The following is a 20695-nucleotide window of genomic DNA, read 5'->3' on the forward strand; positions in this document are numbered from 1 at the left end:
ACTATACCCAGCTCTAAAAGTGACATTTTAAAGAGCAACGCCCTTCCACCCCTACCCTCCAAGTGCATGTTTCTAGTACAATTGCCACATGGCACTTTTCACAATAGTAATTAATTAGAAAACATTTGTTTAGTGTTTATCCATTGCTAACCTTTAAGCCCATGAAGTAGGAACCACAGCAGGTACAAAGGTAAACGTAACAAGGAGCTCCCTTAATGTAGGAGATGAAGTCAGAAAAACACTCAAAACCAGAGACTGCTCTCAGTGAGAAAAGAGAAAACATTTCCAGGAGACAGAACTCATGTAAAAGAGTAAACAAAAACAAACAAATAAAAGAAACTTCAAATATTTCAAGAACAACCAGCCTGGTCTACAAGAGCTAGTTCCAGGACAGGCTCCAAAAAACCACAGAGAAACCCTGTCTCGAAAAAAAAAAAATTTCAAGAACACAGGAGTTAGGAACATATGCGATGGCAGGCGGAAGTGGTGCACACCTGTAACCCCAGCATCCAGGAGGCAGAGGCAAGTGGATGTGTGAGTTCAAAGCCAGCCTGGTCTACACAGCAAGTTCCAGGACAGAGACAACTACACAGAGAAAAGCAAACAATTCAACATAGACAACAGTTTGCGCATCAAGGCACATGGGCCATTCTTGTAGCTGAATTTGCTAATTCAGCCTCAGATTCAGTAGGAGTCAGATATGCTGGCACATGCTTATCAGGGCTGAGCAGGAGGATCCTTTTACTCAACAACAAACAACTCTTTTGGTCATAAAAAAGCATAGAGTCCGATCTCCTTACATGATGAGTCAAGGATGTGGCTCAGGGACTAAAGGACTTGATGTGCAAACAGGATGAGCTCAGATTCCCAGCAGTCACAGAAATGCCAGGGTAGCCTGAGTGTCTGCAGTCCCAGTGCTAGAGGGGCAGAAAAGGCAGACCCCTAGGGCTTGCTGACCAGCTCAAACAGTGAGCTCCAGGATTAGTGATAAAGCCCATAAAATAAATAAATAAAGATACGGAGAGTAGTGGAGGAGGAGGCATGACATTGACCTCTGACCTTCACACACACGCCAGGACACAGGAGCACACAGAGATTTTTTTTAAAATGATTATATGAGATAGTTAACTTCTTTCCAGATATAACACCAATTGATTTCTATGTTATAAAAATATCCAAAAACAACCTACCTTCTGCAAATGTAACTGTTACAGTCTCTCTGAGAATATTCCCGCTATCTGTAGTCCACTGAAGCTGAAGTGAGAACATTTGTTTCAGCAAAATCAACGGAGTTATACCGAAAATAATCTTAAGACATTAATACAACAATCATATTTTCTTTTAAAAATATACACTCTTTTTCTTTTTTTTCTCTTTTTTTTTTTTTTTTTTTTTTTTGGTTTTTCGAGACAGGGTTTCTCTGTGGTTTTGGAGCCTGTCCTGGAGCCTCTTGTAGACCAGGCTGGTCTTGAACTCACAGAGATCCGCCTGCCTCTGCCTCCCAAGTGCTGGGATTAAAGGCGTGCGCCACCACCGTCCAGCCAAATGTACACACTTTTACTTATTTTGTGTCTCGTGTACACACATGGTTTGGCACACATGTGGAAAGCAGAGGACAACTTTTGGAAACGGCAAGCACCATTACCTACTGAATCATCTAGCCAACTCTATTTTCTTTTTCTTCTAAGTAGGAGCTGATGCAGAGGCCACAGAAGAGTGATGCTTACGGGCTTGTTCTTTATGGCTTGCTCGGTCTTTCTTTCTTTCTTTCTTTCTTTCTTTCTTTCTTTCTTTCTTTCTTTCTTTCTTCTTTCTTTCTTTCTAGGATGTATTTATTTATTATGCATACAGTGTTCTGCCTTCAGAAGAAGGAACCAGATCTCATTTTAGATGGTTGTGAGCCACCATGGGGTTGAAAATTGAACTCAGGACCGCTAGAAGAACAGCCAGCACTCCTAACCTCTGAGCCAACTCTACAGCCCTCTACTTTCTTTTTCTACTCTCTCTCTCCTCTCTCTCTCTCGTCTCTCTCTCTCTCTCTCTCTCTCTCTCTCTCTCTCTCTCTCCTTTCTCCCTCTCTCTCTCTCTTCCTCCCTCCCTCCCTCGCTCTCTCTCACACACACTGTGTGTGTGTGTGTGTGTGGTGTGTGTACAGATCCAGAGGACAGCACTAAGTCTGTTTCCTTTGAGATGGCAACTTTTACTGTCCTGGGGCTCACCAATTAGACAGCAAGTTCCATCCTTCCCCCACACACCAGCACTGGGACTGGAAGTTCACTCCTACCATGCTCAGCATTTTTATGTGAGTCCTAGGGGATCCCACTTAGACCAGCATGTTTGTGCAGCAAGCACTTTACAGAATGAGCTCTCCCCCAGCTTCCTGTTTTATTTTCACTACACTCGTGTTTTGTTCTGTAATCACTCTGTACTTGTTTACATTCTCAAAGCGCAAGTATGTCCCACTATGTTAGGGTCTATGAACTCAGATATCAGCAATTTGGATAGGAAGTGTAGAAGGAAAATATTTTATTTCTTGAATTTGGTAGAGTAATAATAAGTTTAGATACACAACAAACAAAGAGAAACCATGCCAGCAGGTCCAGCATTTGAAATACCCAAGTACTAGGACTGGAAAGATGCTCAGCAGCAAAGTACCAGCTCATCTTACAGAGCCCATCATGATGACTCACAGCCACTTATTATTACCCCAGGTTCAGGGAATCCGACACCCTCTTCTGGCCTCCATGGGACACAGGCATGCAAGCAAAACATCCACATACATAAGAAATAAGTACAATTCAAAAATGTTCAGATAGTAAAACTTGGAAAGTAAAAAGTCAAGAAGGAAAAAGTTAAAGCTACTCAGATTTCAATTCCTAAGTTAGTCACTACTTCTACTGTAATCACTAATTTCTCGATAACTATGGTAAAATTATCTCAGAAATTACTAATATTGACAGAGAAATGACAATATAAAATATGAGGTAAACACTGATATTCATATATGGCATGTAGAGCTCACTCTGTGGACCTGAAACTGAACTACTTAACCTTGACCATCTATTTTTTTAAATGAGTAAGGGATATACTCAGTATGTGCTCAATAAATGTCTGTAAACTGAATAAGAAGGAGTTCTCGCCAGGCGGTGGTGGCGCACGCCTTTAATCCCAGAACTTGGGAGGCAGAGGCAGGTGAATCTCTGTGAGTTCGAGACCAGCCTGGTCTACAAGAGCTAGTTCCAGGACAGGCTCCAAAGCCACAGAGAAACCCTGTCTCGAAAAAAAAACAAAAACAAAACAAAAAAAAAGAAGTAGTTCTCATAAAGAAAAAAATACTGATTTTTCTATGTTATATTTAGATTTGGAAATCTACTGTTTCTTTTCCTTGTGAGGGTAGTAAGAAATATGCAACTAAGTCATTCTGAGAGCTTGAGGAATTCATATTTTAGAAAATTACCTAATGTATTTCCTTAAATCATAGCAATTGAGATGGTCTAACAGTAGCCTTTTCTATTAAATATTACCAGAACTAGAGACTCGCTAACGCATTAATGGGAGCTGAGAAAGACTCTAATGAAACAAAGAAGTGGGTGTGATCGTACCGTTGCTGGAATAATCTCTGGGTTATATACCATATCTCCAGTCCTCAAGGATTTCCGTACCTCATGGATATGATTTTTTATATCATTTACAGTTGGAAAAAAGGACAAATTATGTCTTTCAGGTACCTCATCAGGTCTGAACAGCTCTCTTTCCACAAATTTTCTGTGGAGGATATAAAATAAAAATATAACTATAATGATGCACTTATAGACTGATTGAAAGTTTCTCTTTCAATATAAGCTTTTATAAAGTATGATTCACATTTCTATAAATAATTCATATGTATATAAAATAATTCTGTAAATAATAAAATATTAGCCACTTTAGATTTCCTTCTATTCATTAAAACATAGAATTTGCCAGGTGGTGGTGGCCACCTCTGTATACCAGGTGGCCTCCCTCTGTATACCAGGCTGGCCTCAAACTCACAGAGATCCACCTGCCTCTGCCTTCCAAGTGCTGGGATTAAAGGCGTGCACCACTGCCGCCCGGCGAAAGGTGCTATTTTAATTGGTTCAAATCACACATATTACAGAGCTTTAACATTTTATTTCGTTTGTTTGCTTGTTTCAAGACAGGGTGTCTCTGTGTAAACAGCACTGGCTGTCCTGGAACTCACTCTGTAGATCAGGCTGGCTCAAACTCACAGAGATGTACCAGCCTCTGACTTCCAAGTGCTGGGATTAAAAGTGTGTGCCATCACCTCCAGCCTAATGGAACTTTTATTTGTAGTATTTCGACGTATCTTTAATGGTACTCAAGATACTTATGAATTAAACTTGGACCACAATTCTCAGTTTGAACATTATAATGTTTTTAAGTGCTTACCATATCAGACACAATTCTGAACACACTACAGGTATTTCCTTCAACTATTACTGTGACCATGTGACCTGGTGTAAGAATCAATTCCACCTTACAAATGAGGGAGTTGAAGGCTGCACAAGTTGAAGTTGCCCTGAATTATATACCTGTTTAATAAGTAAGAAAACATGGACCTATTTCCAATTCGTATATGTAAACATCATGTTACACTGCTTCTAAAGGTACCAATTAATATTACATGAAACTTGATGGTTCAAATATTGTGAGACAATAAGATTTCGGAAGGCAAGATAATGTAAGAAAAGTAACATTGCTATACAATTACATGTTTAATACATTTGTGCTTTATATATTACATTTATTAGATCTGCAGAGTTGCATTACTTTTCTTTCTCATTGAACTTCTTTTTAAATAAGTAGAATAAGAATTTTAAAATTTTGAAATAAGTAGAATAAGCCAAATTTTAGTAAATAGTGGATGGCTTTACTAAATTTTGGCTTTGTTCTGTAGGCAACTCAATGAAAACAAATGTTTATTTCTGAAAACAGAAAGGTTATACGGTGTCTGCTCACTGTAGCTGTGCACACTTTGAATCCCAGCACTCAGGATGCAGAGGCCAGTAGATCTCTATGAGGCCTGGTCTACATAGTGAGTTCCAATCTAGCCAGGGATATACAGTGAGACGCAATCTCAAACAGACAAAAACTAATTCTTATAATTCTCATTTTGTTATTCAGATTTCAGTACACAGTAAACAAAAGGAGCAAAGTATCATAACGTTACACACAGGCTGTACAGCCAGATCCAGGTTTCAGTTCTGACGCTGTCTTTCAAGGCAATTACTTAGCAATTTTTAATTTCTATTTTTTCATGTGTAAAATTATTATTATTATTTTTTTTTTTGGTTTTTCGAGACAGGGTTTCTCTGTGGCTTTGGAGCCTGTCCTGGAACTAGCTCTTGTAGACCAGGCTGGTCTCGAACTCACAGAGATCCACCTGCCTCTGCCTCCCAAGTGCTGGGATTAAAGGCGTGCGCCACCACCGCCCGGCTCTCATGTGTAAAATTATATATTTAAAGGTTTGGCAGAATATGTGATATACATATATCAATCACCCTATTACAATAATTGTCATTGTAGTTAATCTGGATAGTTATTCATCTAATAAAAAACTTTTTCTTTCTTTTTTCAAGACAGGGTTTCTCTGTGTAGCCCTGGATGTCCTAGAACTAGCTCTGTAGACCAGACTGGCCTTGAACTCATAGAGATCCACTTGCTTCTGCTTCCTGAGTGCTGGGATTAAAGGTGTGTGTGCCATCACCTCCAGCCTAATGGAACTTTTATTTGTAGTATTTTGACGTATCTTTAATGGTACTCAAGATAATTAATGTTGTTGTGATACATAACATATTTATGGTTGAATATAACATGGTTATAGTAAATAGTTTAACTTATCTTTTTAAAAATAAAATATTTTAATTTTTGAGAACATCATACATGTATATATTCTATTTTGATCATATTCATTCCCCATTACAATAAAATTCTATTTAATTTCAAATAATCTAAAATAATTACTTTAATCTAGGTTTTTAATATTCTGATTCTACACATTTTTATCTTAATAATATGTATCATGTCATTCAATTCATTTCAGGAATAGTGACTCACACCTGTAATCCCAGCACTTAGTTACCTGAGATAGGAAGATTGCTGAAAACTGGAAGCCAACCTGGGATATATAAGTGAATTAAAGGCCAGGAAGACCTTAGCTAGTAAAATAAAATAAATTCTTCACGTAGAAATAGTCTAATCTGCCAAAGATTTAGTGTCTCAAATAAGCATTTAGAATTATATTAAGAAATACCATATGAAGCTTGCCAAGCATTGGCTGAAAACAGTGTTCACAGGTGAGATGGAGATGTCCTGGAAAATCAATGCTTAGTCTATCACCTAGGCAACCAGTGTAAAAGAAAACGCTGCTTCTCCTGTACCTGAGCTGCTTCCTCAATGCATACACTTGTCCTACTCCCTGAGACACTAATTCCTGAATCTTATGCGCTACTTGCGGGTGGAGACGTGAGGGCAACGCACAGTTCTCATCTCTGACTACAGTTTCCTCTTCCTCAAGAGAAGACATAGGAAAAGGAGATGGTGACAGAGAGAGGCCACGAGTCTCTAATTCATGATACTGATGAGCTTGCTGTGTAGGTAACTGCACATACCATCTGATAAGAGAAAACATTTGAAATTATTAAAATTTAAATATTAAAATTTGATAATTCAGACAAAAGTGGGAATCATATTACTTAGGCTAATATGCATCAAGAGACGGAATAACCTTTTAAACAAAAATCACATATGATTATGCTATGTAGAATAAAATTTAAAATGTCTTATGTTCAACTCCTCTAAGATTGACTTTATACTCAAAAAGGTAGCTTCATAAACTTTTACTATGACCCTAATGTTAAGGCAATGCAGGGATTTACACATATATGAGGGCAGAGAGACTGCTCAGAAGTTAAGAGCACTTGCTGATCCACATGGTAGCTCACAGCCATCTGTAACTCCAGCTCCAGGTACCCAAAGCTCTTTTCCAATTTACATAGGTACCAGGCATGCACATGAGACACACACAAAGAGAGAGAGAGAGAGAGAGAGAGAGAGAGAGAGAGAGAGAGAGAGAGAGAGAGAGAGAGAGAGAGACTAGTGATTTAAATTTTGGTGAAGCACTTGGATAGTCTTTTACATTTATTGTTTGTGTATGTGTATATGTGGGGACACATATGTGTCAGCAGGCATATGTAGAGGTCAGAAAACAACGTGAAGGAGTCAGTTCTTGCCTTTTATCATGAGGGCCCTGGAGAGTGAACTCACTGAGCTATCCCACTGACTCCCTGTACTTCTGCTTGATATAAACCGATAAAAACAAAAGAGAGCAAGTTGTATAGTATGGAGCTGGAGAGATAACTCAGTTGTTAAGAGTATTTGGTATACTTGCAGAGATCCCAGGTTTGATTGCCAGCATACACATGGTGATTCACAACCATCTATAACTCAAGTCCTAGGGAATCCAAAGCCCTTTTCTGACCTCCATGGCATCAAAATGTACATGGTGCACATATATACATGCAGGAAAACCTCTTAAAAACAAAATAAAATTTAAAAATCTAATGATATTTTTAAAAGAAAAATATTAGAGCTACATATTTTAAAAATTTAAGGGTCTAGTTAATGACTTCATTTTTAAAATTTTTATAAACGATCATATAAAAGTTTTCCTTATATTTGACCTCATGCAATAATAAATTCTTCACCTGAATTAACAAATAAAGAACAGTAAGCCAGAAATATTATAGTTCCTTCTATCTAAAACATGAAGCATAAAATGAAATTTTACTAAGGGATTAAAATTCACAGATGGCTATCATAGTAATCAACAACGTATGCTTTGAGTTATACACAATTTTTAGGTAATAAACTTAATAACATATACAATAGTAAATAAGTTTAATACTGGTGAGGTATCTAACTTATAAAGCCAGTCCTCGATGAAACAATTGAAAACAGTGTCTGAATGTCATACCGAAGAACACCCCCAGCATCCACCAGGTTCTTCTTCAGCATGCTGAAGGCTTTCTCCTGCTCCACTCTGATGGTCTTCCTGTCCATCCGGGGGTCTGTAGGCACTCTGTATTCAGGGAACTTCTGTACCTTTTTAATGTAAATCCTTTATGCAATACAAAGAAGAAACTGTTCATTATAATCTCAAGAAATACCTAACATCAATAAAGAACTCAAAAAGAAAAGTTAGAGAATATTGAATTTAGTATTCAGAAGCTTATAAAAGCTGTCATATTGAGTGCATGATATTTAGAAAATTAACAGTGATCACAAACTGAGTATAAATGTCTAAATATAGATATTTTTTTTAACCTTTTTCCCCTTCCCTGTCCTGGAAGCCATAATTTGCATTTGGTTTATGTTACGGATCTTCTTCCAGGCTGATCGCCTTGAACCTCTCATTACCTAAATTCATTCATACAACAAAGATGTGTGATTTTTTTTCGTTTTTTTCAAGACAGGGTTTCTTTGTACATCTCTGGCTGTCCTGGAACTCATTCTGTACACGCGGAAGACCTTGAACTCACAGCAATCCACCTGCCTCTGCTCCACCCCCCAGTAATGGGATTAAAGGTGAGTACCACTGCCTAACCAACAAAAACACATAATTAAGCCACTAGTGGTGGTGCACGCCTTTAATCCCAGAGAGGAGGGTCTTTATGAGTTCAAGGCCAGCCTGATCTACATAGCAAGTTCCAGGATAGCCAGAGACTGTTTCCCAAAAAGAAAAAGAAGAAAATTATATTCCTCTGTTGAAGAGTCTCTCTGTATTTTCAATCAAGCACAAACTTCTTGACCACATTCTAGCTATCTCATGAGACCCTAAATTAAAAAAAAAAAAAAAAGACTTTCTTGTTTTATGAGTATGGGTGTTTTGACTGCATGCATGTTGTGCACCATGTGACTGCAGAGGTCAGAGGAGGGCTTTACAGACCCTGGACCTACAGTCAGGGATACTTGTGAAACACCATGTTGGTGCTGAAAATTGAACCCAAGTTCTCAGTAAGATCAGTCAGTGCTCTTAAGTGTTGTGCTATCTCTCCAGTCTCCTAATTTTTAATTTATTATTAAATATTAAAAATTTAAATTTTTAATACATTTGATTTACTTATTTATGTTGTGTATTGTGTGTATTTCTATCTTTGTGCACTCATGCTACTTCTTTCTCTACCCTCGAGTGTTGAGATTACAGGTGTGCATGATCACAACGGTCTTTTAAAAATGTTTGTTTTAGTCTGTGTGTGTGTGTGTGTGCGTGTGTGTGCATGTGTGTATATGTGTATGTGTGTGTCAGTATCTGTGTGTATGTGTGTATGTGTATATGTGTATGTGTGTGTATCTGTGTGTATGTGTGTATGTGCGTGTTTGTGGGTGCGTGTATGTGTATAGGTGTGTGCATGTTTGTGTGTGCGTGTATGTGTATATGTGTGTGTATGTATGTGCATGTGTGTATGTGTATGTGTGTGTCTGTGTGTGAGAGTGCACATGCCTAAGGATATGTATGCATATAACTCCTGGAACTGGTGTCGCAGATGTTTGTGAGCCACCATGTGGGTGCTGGGTCCTCTGAAAGAGCAGTTTACCACTGAACCATCTCTCTGGCCTCCACACAAGTCTTCTAAAACATGAGAATGCTTAAGTTTGTGATATATGTAATGCTAAAAAAAATTTCTTCAATTATCAACCAAGTCCAACCATAACATATTACCTTTGTTTTGTTTGACGAAGGGTCCTTGTTGCTAAGGCTGAACTAAACTTGTAGGCTAAATTCGTAGGCTCAAATGAGTCTTTCCCCTAATCTCCCAAGCACCCGGGATCACAGGCTTGAGTAGGACACTCAGCATACATACTCTCTTCTTTTGAAGCGCTGCTGATTTGGCCTAGGGATATGTGCATGCTACACACCTGGGCTACCTGTACCACTTTCCTATCCCCCAGCCCAATATGCATTTAACATTTTTTCATTTTACTAATAATTTTGAACATTTTCAATGTCTAAGAGAGTATAGAATATTAAGGAAAAAATCCTTTATTGATTCATATTTTTTATTCTCACCCAGAGCAATGACAACCTAGTCCTCTACCTAAAAATTACTATGGCTCTTATACATTGCTGGTATGAGTGTAAATTGGTAAAATCTCTTAGAAGCATTTTTTTCTTTGTCAACATTTTAAAAATATATAACCTTTCCCTGACAATTACCATTTATCTTACTAATAAGCTGAAATGAGGTTATTGGTTGTGGTTTTGATCTAATACAGAATTTGTCACTAGGTATACTGGTAAACATCTGTAAATCCCAGAATTAAAGAGGCAGAGGCAGGAGGATAAGAAATTCAAGGCCAGCCGGGCAGTGGTGGCGCACGCCTTTAATCCCAGCACTTGGGAGGCAGAGGCAGGCGGATCTCTGTGAGTTCGAGACCAGCCTGGTCTACAAGAGCTAGTTCCAGGACAGGCTCCAAAACCACAGAGAAACCCTGTCTCGAAAAAACAAAAAAAAAAACAAAAAAAAAAAAAAAAAAAAAAGAAATTCAAGGCCACCCTTGGCCACACAGTGTGTGTGAAGCTAGCCTGGTGACATATGAAAAACAATGTTTTCATAGCTTACATATCTATACATAGAGGATTAATTAAATGGTATGCTTTAAAATGGAGTACTAAACAGACATTTAAGAGAAAAGTCACTTTAAAGATAAACTAGAAATGAAGACAGCAGAGGATTTGGTGAGTAGTGCATGTCATAGGAACACTAGTCAGCACTTTGGTATCTGTGCATTAGATATTGAGGTGGTCTGAATGTGAGTGGCCCCCATCAGCTCATAGGGAGCTGTGGCCTTGTTGGAGGAGGGCTTTGAGGTCTCATATATACTCAAGCCATGCCCAGTGTCTCAGACTACCTCTTGTTATCTGTGCAAGATGTAGACTCTCAGCTCCCTCTCCAGCACTACGTCTGCCTGCATGCCGCCACATCCCACCATGATAATGACCTGCCTCGGAACTGTAAACCACCCAATTAAATGTTTTTCCTTTGTAAGAGTTGCCATGGTCAGACTGGAGAGATGGCTCAGAGGTTAAGAGCACTGTCTGGTCTTCCAGAGGACCTGAGTTCAATTCCCAGTAACCACATGGTGGTTCACAGCCATCTGTAATGAGATCTGGTGCCCTCCTGTACTCAGGACACTGTATGTAAAATAAATAAATAAATGAACAAACAAACAAATAAATATGTAGATAAATAAATTAGATAGGTAGGAAGATAGATAGATAGATAGATAGATAGATAGATAGATAGATAGATAGATAGATAGATAGATAAAAAAGTTGCCATGGTCATGGTGTCTCCTCATAGCCATAGAAACCCTAACTAAGATAAATATTCACTATAGTATTTCAGACAGCAGAAAAGAGGGAATACTATTACCTCAGTTTAAAGAAAGAAAACATTAGCAGGCTTTAGTGACCTTTTAGGGTAGAAGAACTGAGGTTTTAATGAGAAAGATACAAAACAGTAGTGGGAAAAAGAACTTAGAATTCACATAATTGAACTGTTTAAACTTAATAAAAATTCTTCTATTTGCTATTCAAAAATAAAACTTCAAGCCGGGCAGTGGTGGCGCGCCTTTAATCCCAGCACTCGGGAGGCAGAAGCAGGCGGATCTCTGTGAGTTCAAGGCCAACCTGGTCTACAAAAGCTAGTTCCAGGACAGGCTCCAAAGCTACAGAGAAACCCTGTCTCGAAAATCAAAAAAAAAAAAAAAAAAAAATTAAAAAAATAAAAATAAATAAAAACTTCATTGTAAAAAAATAAAGTAAGATAAAATAAGCTTACCTGGCTGGGCACGTAGCTTTGTAGAGATGACAAGACCTGCTTTCTTGTTCACTGATTCTCTTTAACTGAAAACCTTTTCTCCTTGGTCCATACTGACACTCCATTACCACAGCTCGACTACCTGTAGCCCAAAACCAACCAATGAACGTAATTTAGGTGCTCATATATTCTAGACAGATCTTTAATAACTTAGTTGTGGCAATTTCAAAATCTATAGTCTTAATTACATAATCTTACGGAGCAAAAACATCAGTATTTCTTACTAAAAATGCAGACAGTTTTTATATTCTTACCTCTATTTTTGATGCATATGAAAATTCCCATAATTTTCTTTTTCTTTTTCTTTTTTGATACAGGGTCCACTAAGTAGCCTTGGCTGGCTTTGAACTCCTGCAGAGCCTTCTACCTCTGCTTCCCTGAGTGCTGGATTATAAAGTAGCACCCCAGTACTTCTGGCTGAGTTTTTTGTTTGTTTGTTTTGTTTTGTTTTGTTTGTATAGCCTTGATTGTCCTGGAACTTACTACACAAATCAGACTGGCCTCAAACTCAGAGATATTCCTATCTCTGCCTTCTGAATGCTGGGATTAAAGGTATATGCCACTATGCCCGGCCTAACCTGGATATTTTTTAAAGTCTGGAAATACTAAGCCAGGGATTGCATGTAGAGAAGTTTATAACATTGTCAACAGAAATAAAAATCAGCACATTAATTCTTTTTTAAACTTATTTATTTAGTATGTATACAGTGTTCTGCCTACACACCAGAAGAGGACACCAGATCTCATTATGGATGGTTGTGAGCCATCACGTAGTTGCTGGGAATTGAACTCAGGACCTCTAGAAGAGCAGCCAGTGCTCTTAACCTCTCTCTGAGCCTTCTCTCCAACCACCCCGATTCTCACAGCACATCAATTATTTATAAGTAAATCTGAAGCCTAAAAATCTCAAAAAACAAAGCTTCTGGAACTTGCTTGGCTGTAGAATCTGTTCTAAACAATTAAATTTTATATGTCTGTCCATATATCTATCATCTATCTATCTGAGAAATGATTTATTTGTGTTAGTGAGACTATAAAGAATTAATTTTGGTTATGTTATGTTGTCTATAGGTCTACTTGGAATTTAAAATTCTATTTATGAAGTATTATTTATTCAGTGTCATAGAGTAAAACATAATTTTATGACATAAATTAGTTATATTTGCTGTTTTCTTTTTAGTTTAATATTCATTTCTAGCAATTAAAATTAAGTTCTTACCTACCAAAATGAAATGTATCCTATCACAGAGAAATCACATGTTCACAAAGAGCACAGCTACTGGGGAGCTGTAAGTAACTGATGAGAAGTACCTGCATTGACAAACGGGATACCGTCATAGGGGACATACTGGGACTTCCACATCAAGCGCGTGGCGGGTTTGGCTGGGCTTGGAGACTGGCGAGTGCCCCAGACACTCTGCGTTTGCTGCTTGTGAAAAGTTAGGATGCTCTCTAATTCAGTCTCACTCACACAGTAGCCCCGGTAGGAGTCTCCAATTTTCTGTAAAGGGAGTGAACAGTTAGTTTAACACGACGGTTACCAAAGATGAAACAGCATCAGTTCACTTCCCCACCACGGGCCTGTACAACCAGTGGGGTCTGATCTGAACTCAAGCGCTATCGTCAAACAGATGTAATGGTGTATAATGACACATTTGCCGCCATATGTAAGTTAGAAAAGAAAGCTTGAAGAATATGTAATATACCATTCTTTTGGGTATCTAAAATTCTACCCCTAGATCAACTAACACACGTTTTAAAGTTAGCTTTGTCTGCATAGTGAGTATCGGGCCAGCTATGGCTACATTGTGAGATCATCTCCAACAAACACAGTCAAAACAACAATAACAACAAAAGCCAGCTAAGTATCTGAATGAAACAAAGAAATCAGTCTAAAACTTTGAGTCTGGATATCTAAGGAAATGGTGTTTACTAATGGAACAGGCAAAGAATTTAGGAAGCAGAACTGATATGGTTGCAGTGAATTTAAGGTAAACTCTAAATAAAACTTCCAAAAAGACGCTGAAGGTCTGGGACAACAGTAAGAATTACAGAACTGGTGATATAGATTTGCAAAATATTTTATAGTTGAAAGTCAACAAAATAGGTAAAATCCTTCAAAAGATAAAATGAAGACAAAGTCAAAAGCAAATTTTGAGGAATTTATACTGAGACTATAAAAAGAAATAAATGCAAACATAGAGAGAGAGAGAAGGAGGAAGGAAGGGAGGGAGGAAGGAGGTAATTCAAAGCAAAAGTAGAAAGGGATGATAACAAGGAAAGTCAGCCACAGAGAAGAAACGATAGTGGAGCCAGCCAGAAGAGCTTTATATGACCGCTGCTTTTTCTCTTGTTCCAGTCTGTGTTTCAGGGAAAGGGCTTTATGTAACCCAAGCTGGTCTCAAACTCATGTAGCCAAGGAACATTCTAAACTCTTGGTCCTCCGGCCACCACCTCCCAAGGGCTGGGATTACAGGCATGCACCACACAATAGGCAAAACTTCCGCTTTACCAGAGCCTTGATCTTTAAAGAATGAAACAACAGGTGAGCTTAGATTAAGCATAAATGCATACAGAATATGACAGATAGCGACTTACTATTTGTATGCAAAAATGTTCATTCGGGGATGAAATGTTGCCATAACCAGGTAAATGAAACCTACCTCACAACTCCTAAGACGGCAGGCCCATATAGGTGTGTTAGAAGAAAGTGGCTGCAGAGGAGATGGCAAAGATTCCTCGAGCAGTCTGGGAGAGAAGAATAGATGTAAATACACAGCAATGCATGACAAAACATTTAACTGCTTTGTTTTTCTTTACTTCGTAATGTGTGTGTAATATTGTAACATATGGGCACACATGTGCATATATATGTGTGCGTATGTATATCAAAACCAGAGGTTGACATCAGATATTTTCCATAGTCACCCTTAACTTTTCAAATTTTTTTTTTTTTAATTTTTGAGACAGGGTTTCTCTGTAGCTTTTGGTTCCTGTCCTGGAGCTAGCTCTTCTAGACCAGGCTGGCCTCGAACTCACAGAGATCCGCCTGCCTCTGCTCCCCAACTTTTCAGATTTTTTGTTTGTTTGTTTTGTTTTGTTTTCAGACAGGGTTTCTCTGTGTAGCCCTTACTGTCCTAGAACTTGCTCTGTAGACCAGGATAGACTTGAACTCACAGAGATCTGCCTGCCTCTGCCTCCCAAGTGCTGGGATTAAAGGCCTGTGCCACCACCACACCATCTGGCTCATCTTGTTTTTTAAGACTGGGTTTCTCACTAAACCTGGAGCTCACTAACTCTGCAAACTGGCTGGCTAGTGAACTCAAGGGCTCAGTCTTCCTTTGGGCCCACTTTCCAGAGGCCACAGACAAGAACTACTATACCGCCGGGCGTTGGTGGCGCACGCCTTTAATCCCAGCACTTGGGAGGAAGAGGCAGGTGGATCTCTGTGAGTTCGAGGCCAGCCTGGTCTACAAAGGGAGTTCCAGGACAGGTTCCAAAGCTACAGAGAAACCCTGTCTCGAAAAAACCAAAAAAAAAAAAAAAAAAAACACAGAGCCTCGTACTTCGTGCCGAATGCTTTACTAACTAAGCCATCTCCCCACATCTTTAAAAAAAATATTTTATGGCCGGGTGGTGGTGGCGCATGCCTTTAATCCCAGCACTCGGGAGGCGGAGGCAGGCGGATCTCTGTGAGTTCCAGACAAACCTGGTCTACAAGAGCTAGTTCCAGGACAGGCTCCAAAACCACAGAGAAACTCTGTCTCGAAAAACAAAAAACAAAACAAAACAAAAAAATGTATCTTCATAGTTAACATACATGTAAGTTAATACACCACCACATGTGACTGGGGTTAGAGTGGGCATTGTATCCCCTGGAACTGGAATTACGGGGAGCTGTAACCCACTGTATGGGTGCTAGTAACCACACCCAGGTCCTCTACAAGAACAAGTACTCTTAAGCACAGAACCATCTCTCTAGCCTCTGACTCCTTTTTAAAAACAAACAAACAAAAATTTCTGTACATTTATTTAATGCTAGATGTATTCCATGCCATTGATTTATGTTTTTCTGGCTTCTTCTAGAAATCTCTTTTTTTTAATATAAAACCTTATATTCTGCTTTAGAAACAATTTCTTCCTTTTCACAAAGGATCATCTCAACAAGCTCTTAATTGTTGAGCAGTCTCTCCTGCCATAGTAACTTTTTTATTGATAATCTCCATTATAGTTCCTGATGAGGCTAAAGGATAAAGCAATAAACTCTTCTTAGATATGGCCAGAGGTGACCTATGAAAATGTTCACCACTCTCTTTTTTTAATTTATTTATTAAAAAGTTCTACCTCATCCCATCCTCCCCTTCCCTCTCCAGTCCTAAGAGAAGTCAGGGTGCCCTGCCCTGTGGGAAGTCCAAGGCCCTCCCCACTCCATCCAGGTCTAGGAAGGTGAGCATCCAAGCCACTCTCTTCATTCAGAAAACCCTACAGAATCGTGTCAATCAAGAGGCTCAGATCTTGAGTTCATTTTTAAAATACCAGGGAACTGCCCAGATCATCAAGGACACACGTATGTCTAAAACCATGAAGCATTTGTAAAGTGTTCCTTTAAAGAAGCAATGTGAGCCATTCTAGCAGAATAGTGGTCGAGTTGGTCGTCATGCACAGGCAAAACAGTGGGGCTAGCCAGAGTCAAGAGCTGTAGGAATTCTGCCAACTTCTAAGTATATCTTACATCCCAATTATACATTCTAGATCTGGGGAAATAACCATAGGATGAGTTCAGGGACCCACTGGTTCTACTGTGAGACAGACTTCACTAAAACTCCATTAATCAACTCTACCTCCAGAAGCCCCTCCTTTAACTGGAGGACTACAGTGCTTCTTGGGATTTCCTAGAATCAGTATCAATTCAGAACCAGTATCCTAAAGACCCTGGAAAGTCTAATTACTTCCCCAGTGTACACTTAGCATGGTAAAAAAAAAAAAAAAAAACAAAAAAAAACAAAAAAAACAAAAACAAAACAAAACAAAACAAAAAAAAACATCGGTCTCTCTGGGGAAATGCAGGAGAAAGGCTAATAGCAAAATTCTTAGGTATTTTAGCAAGGTCCTTCCTAAGGGGAATCTGTCCTTCTCTTCATTCAAGGGGTTTTGTATCTGCAAACTTGATCATATCTAAAAACTGGTTTAGTGACTGAGATTCCTTCTTGCCACCATCCAATGTAGACTTTCATTTGTCTGAGAATATGTTTGCTTATACAGATCAAACAAAAACACAGTAGGCTTCTTATTTATTTCATTCCTGGAAACACCATGACTATTTAGCTAGTACCGAAGGTCCACACAAGTCATGCCACCACAAAGATCATTTTGCCTGTGCTGCACATTATGGGTCAGGCCATTATGGGCATGACTTTGTCTATACTGCCCATTGTGATAACTATACTCACCTTAGCAAATGATAGAAGAAAGGGTTTACTTTGACTTACAGTTCCAGAGAGAGAGAGTCCCTCATGGCAGAGAAGTCACACAGGAAGCAGAGACAGACAGCAGGAAGCGGGGCAAGGTTCCAAACCCTCCACACATGCCCCCAGTGACTACTTCTTCCTGCAAAGTCCTATGATCTCCACAGACAGGGACACTAATGGGGACCACTGTGTTAGAAAAAATGAACCATGGATGACCTTTCTCAAAGCATCATGTCCACCAAATATAGGCTCATCCAGTTTTGTAAAACAAATACTACAAAATTTTTAAATTACAGATTTTAAATCACAGATAACCACCAAACAGTAGTAGTGTGTGAGTGCAACACCCCACCCTCACTATTGGACAACTCAACTGCACAAAAAATGAATAAAGAAACACTGAAATTAAACATCATTACAGACCAAACTAACTGATGGGCCTGACTGACAGCTACAAAACATTCTGCCCAAACAAGGGAGAATACACGCTCTTCTCAACAACCCATGGAACTGTCTCTAAAATAGCTCATGCATTAAAACACAAAGCAAGTCTCAACAAATGCAGGAAAGTTGAAACAACATCCTGTATTCTTGCTGATTATGATGAATAAATCCAGAATTGTTATAATTATTATTCAATATTTTAGTTTTTTAAAAAAGAGTTTCTCTGTTTAGCCCCAGCTATCCTGGAACTCCCTCTGTAGGCCAGGCTGGCCTTGAACTCACAGAGATCCTTCCGCCTCTGCTACCGCCCAGTGCTTGGATTAAAGGTGTGCCCTACAACTGCCTGGCATAAAGCAAGAAATTAACAGCAATAGAAACTTCAGAAAATATACGAACTCATGGAGATTAAGCAATACATTGTTGAATGATGACTGGGTCATTGAAGAAATCAAGAAAGAAAAAATTCCTAGACATGATTGAAAAAAGCCAAAACTATAAACAAATGGTTCACATATTTTCTTTCTTTTTTTTTTTTGGTTTTTTTATTTGTTGTTTGTTTTGTTTGTTTGTTTGTTTTGTTTTTCAAGACACGATTTTTCTGTAGCTTTGGACCCTGTCCAGGCTGGCCTCTAACTTACAGAGATCAGCCTGCCTCTCCCTCCCAAATGCTGGGATTAAAGGCATGCAAGACCACCGCCCAGCCAAAATATTTTCATAGAACAATTAAAGCAATATAAACACATAAAATGATACTTCAAGGGAGGGGCTGGAGAAATGGTTCAGCAGTTAAGAGCTCTGACTCTTCTTTCAGGGAACACAGATTCTATTCCCAGTATCCACATGGCAGCTCACAACTGTCAATAACTCCTGTTCCAGGGGATCCAACACCCTTCACAGACATACATGCAGGCAAAACACCAATTCACATAAAATAAAAATAAATTTAAAAACAACTGTAACTCCAGTCCCAGGGACCTAATGCCCTCTTCTGGCCTCCAAGGGCACTGCACATATGGTGCACAGACATACAGGCTAAACACCTATACACATAGAATTAAAATAAATTCAAAAAACAAGAAGTTTTGCAAATGGAAGGAAGAAAATTAATAGGAATATTATCAATATTTTCCTAGAATCATCATGAAAAATGTTATTTTTAGGAAAAAAGATAAAACCAAGTAGAAGTTAGCAAAAGACAGGCTATGCTTTTGTAACTGTGTGGAAAATATTTGCCTAGCATGCCCAAGACCCTGTGCTCAATTTCCAGAACTAACACACACACACACACACACACACACACACACACACACACAATGCTAATAAAAAAATTGCAAACACTTTACCATATAGGAATTATATCTATATAAACGCTGTAAAACCATTTAAAAATCTTAGGAACTAGAATGAATGTCTTTATTCTGAAACGTACTATTGACATTTAACATTTCTCAAAAAAAAAAAAAAAAACAGGAATCTGTCCTTGCCAAGATGCACTAAACTAAACTAAAGGAGACACATGTGGTGAGTGCATCCTCTCTGTGGACTTCTGATGTTTTCTATTGTCTGCCAGCTTTAGATATGATCACTTAAAAACAGACTTCCATCATGACCCCAAAGACAAGCTCCTCTTTCCCATGACTCACCTGGTCCCTGACTTTTTGGGTAGCACAAGGGATGCTTGTGAACGAAGAATACAGTTACTGGCACTGGCTTCTAGAGTATCTGCTCTTACAGTTGGTAAGCTTCTGTCAGTGGGTTTCTCTTCAGAGGCATCTTAACAACAAAAATAAGAAACATCAGTATCTTGAATAACATTATGAAGATTACCTAACTAAAATTAAATCACTTAAATAGAAAAAAAAAGACTTGTTCTGAAGTTAAAAAAAAAAACAAAACTTTAATTTATTGAGACTGTCACTGATAAACTTAATTACTTTTAAATTGCATTTTATTTAAAATATTAAAATGCAATCTAAATTGCATGACTATGAAATTTTGTAGTTAACTTTTTATACTTATATTTAACAGTTATGATTTTGAAATAGCCGAAATAATTGTTATATTAAAGAGTTTAACATGTAATGCAAAAACAAAAACTTACTTGTACATTGTTTATAATGTTCCTGTAAACCATGTTTTTGTTTTAACTTTTAATGACTATTAATAAAGACAACAAATCATAAAGTCAAAAAGAACTATGTATAAAAGAGCAACAAAACAGTGTAGCAATGACGTTAAAAAGAGATTCAACTATATTGCAAAGGGAAGGAAAAAAATTAATAGGGATACTATCAAACGGGCAAAAAACAAAACGGGTGAATGGAAGCCTGATTCTCTTCTTTTTTGTTTTTTTTTTTTTGTTTTTTGTTTTGTTTTGTTTTTCGAGACAGGGTTTCTCTGTGGTTTTGGAGCCTGTCCTGGAACTAGCTCTTGTAGACCAGGCTGGCTGATTCTCTTCTTAATGTGAAACAAAGGAATGGGGGAGAAGGAGAAGAGTCAAATAACAGACTAAAAAAGAATGGGTCACAAAGCTAGCAAAAAAATATCAATAAAATAAAATACAAATATAAAAATCTCCTGTCGCTAGGTACTATATCTGTGCTATTGTTGCAGTTTCATTGTTGTTTCTATAATTAAGAAGAATTTATCTTATGCTCACTGGTTATTTGGGAGGAAGCAAGAGTCAACCAGCTTCACAGAATTCCAAAAATCAAATAGACAGTTAACCTAGACAGGAGTTCAAACACAAACTTAAGATTTTTGGGGGCAAAAAAAAAAAAAAAAAAAAAAAAAAACCACATTACTTAATTCACAATGTTACCTAAAGAGATGAACTTTAATATGGACATTCATAGGAAA

General features: G+C 38.2%; 1 protein-coding gene across 3 annotated transcripts in view; it reads right to left on the reverse strand.

Annotated features, from left to right (window-relative positions):
- Carf (calcium responsive transcription factor) overlaps window positions 1-20695 on the reverse strand; it is a 37940-nt gene that overhangs the window by 6487 nt on the left and 10758 nt on the right. For 2 of the 3 annotated variants that reach the window (XM_057758519.1, XM_057758518.1), the window contains exons 7-14: window positions 19480-19609; window positions 14588-14672; window positions 13236-13425; window positions 11886-12006; window positions 8018-8161; window positions 6423-6656; window positions 3603-3765; window positions 1191-1254 (exon numbers count right to left, since the gene is read on the reverse strand). In XM_057758519.1, coding sequence (XP_057614502.1) covers window positions 1191-1254; window positions 3603-3765; window positions 6423-6656; window positions 8018-8161; window positions 11886-12006; window positions 13236-13425; window positions 14588-14672; window positions 19480-19609 — 1131 coding nt within the window. The remainder of the gene's footprint in view (window positions 1-1190; window positions 1255-3602; window positions 3766-6422; window positions 6657-8017; window positions 8162-11885; window positions 12007-13235; window positions 13426-14587; window positions 14673-19479; window positions 19610-20695) is intronic. The other variant, XM_057758520.1, reaches the window with a different exon arrangement.

Source organism: Chionomys nivalis, chromosome 26, assembly GCF_950005125.1.
Source record: "Chionomys nivalis chromosome 26, mChiNiv1.1, whole genome shotgun sequence".
NCBI lineage: Eukaryota > Metazoa > Chordata > Mammalia > Rodentia > Cricetidae > Chionomys > Chionomys nivalis.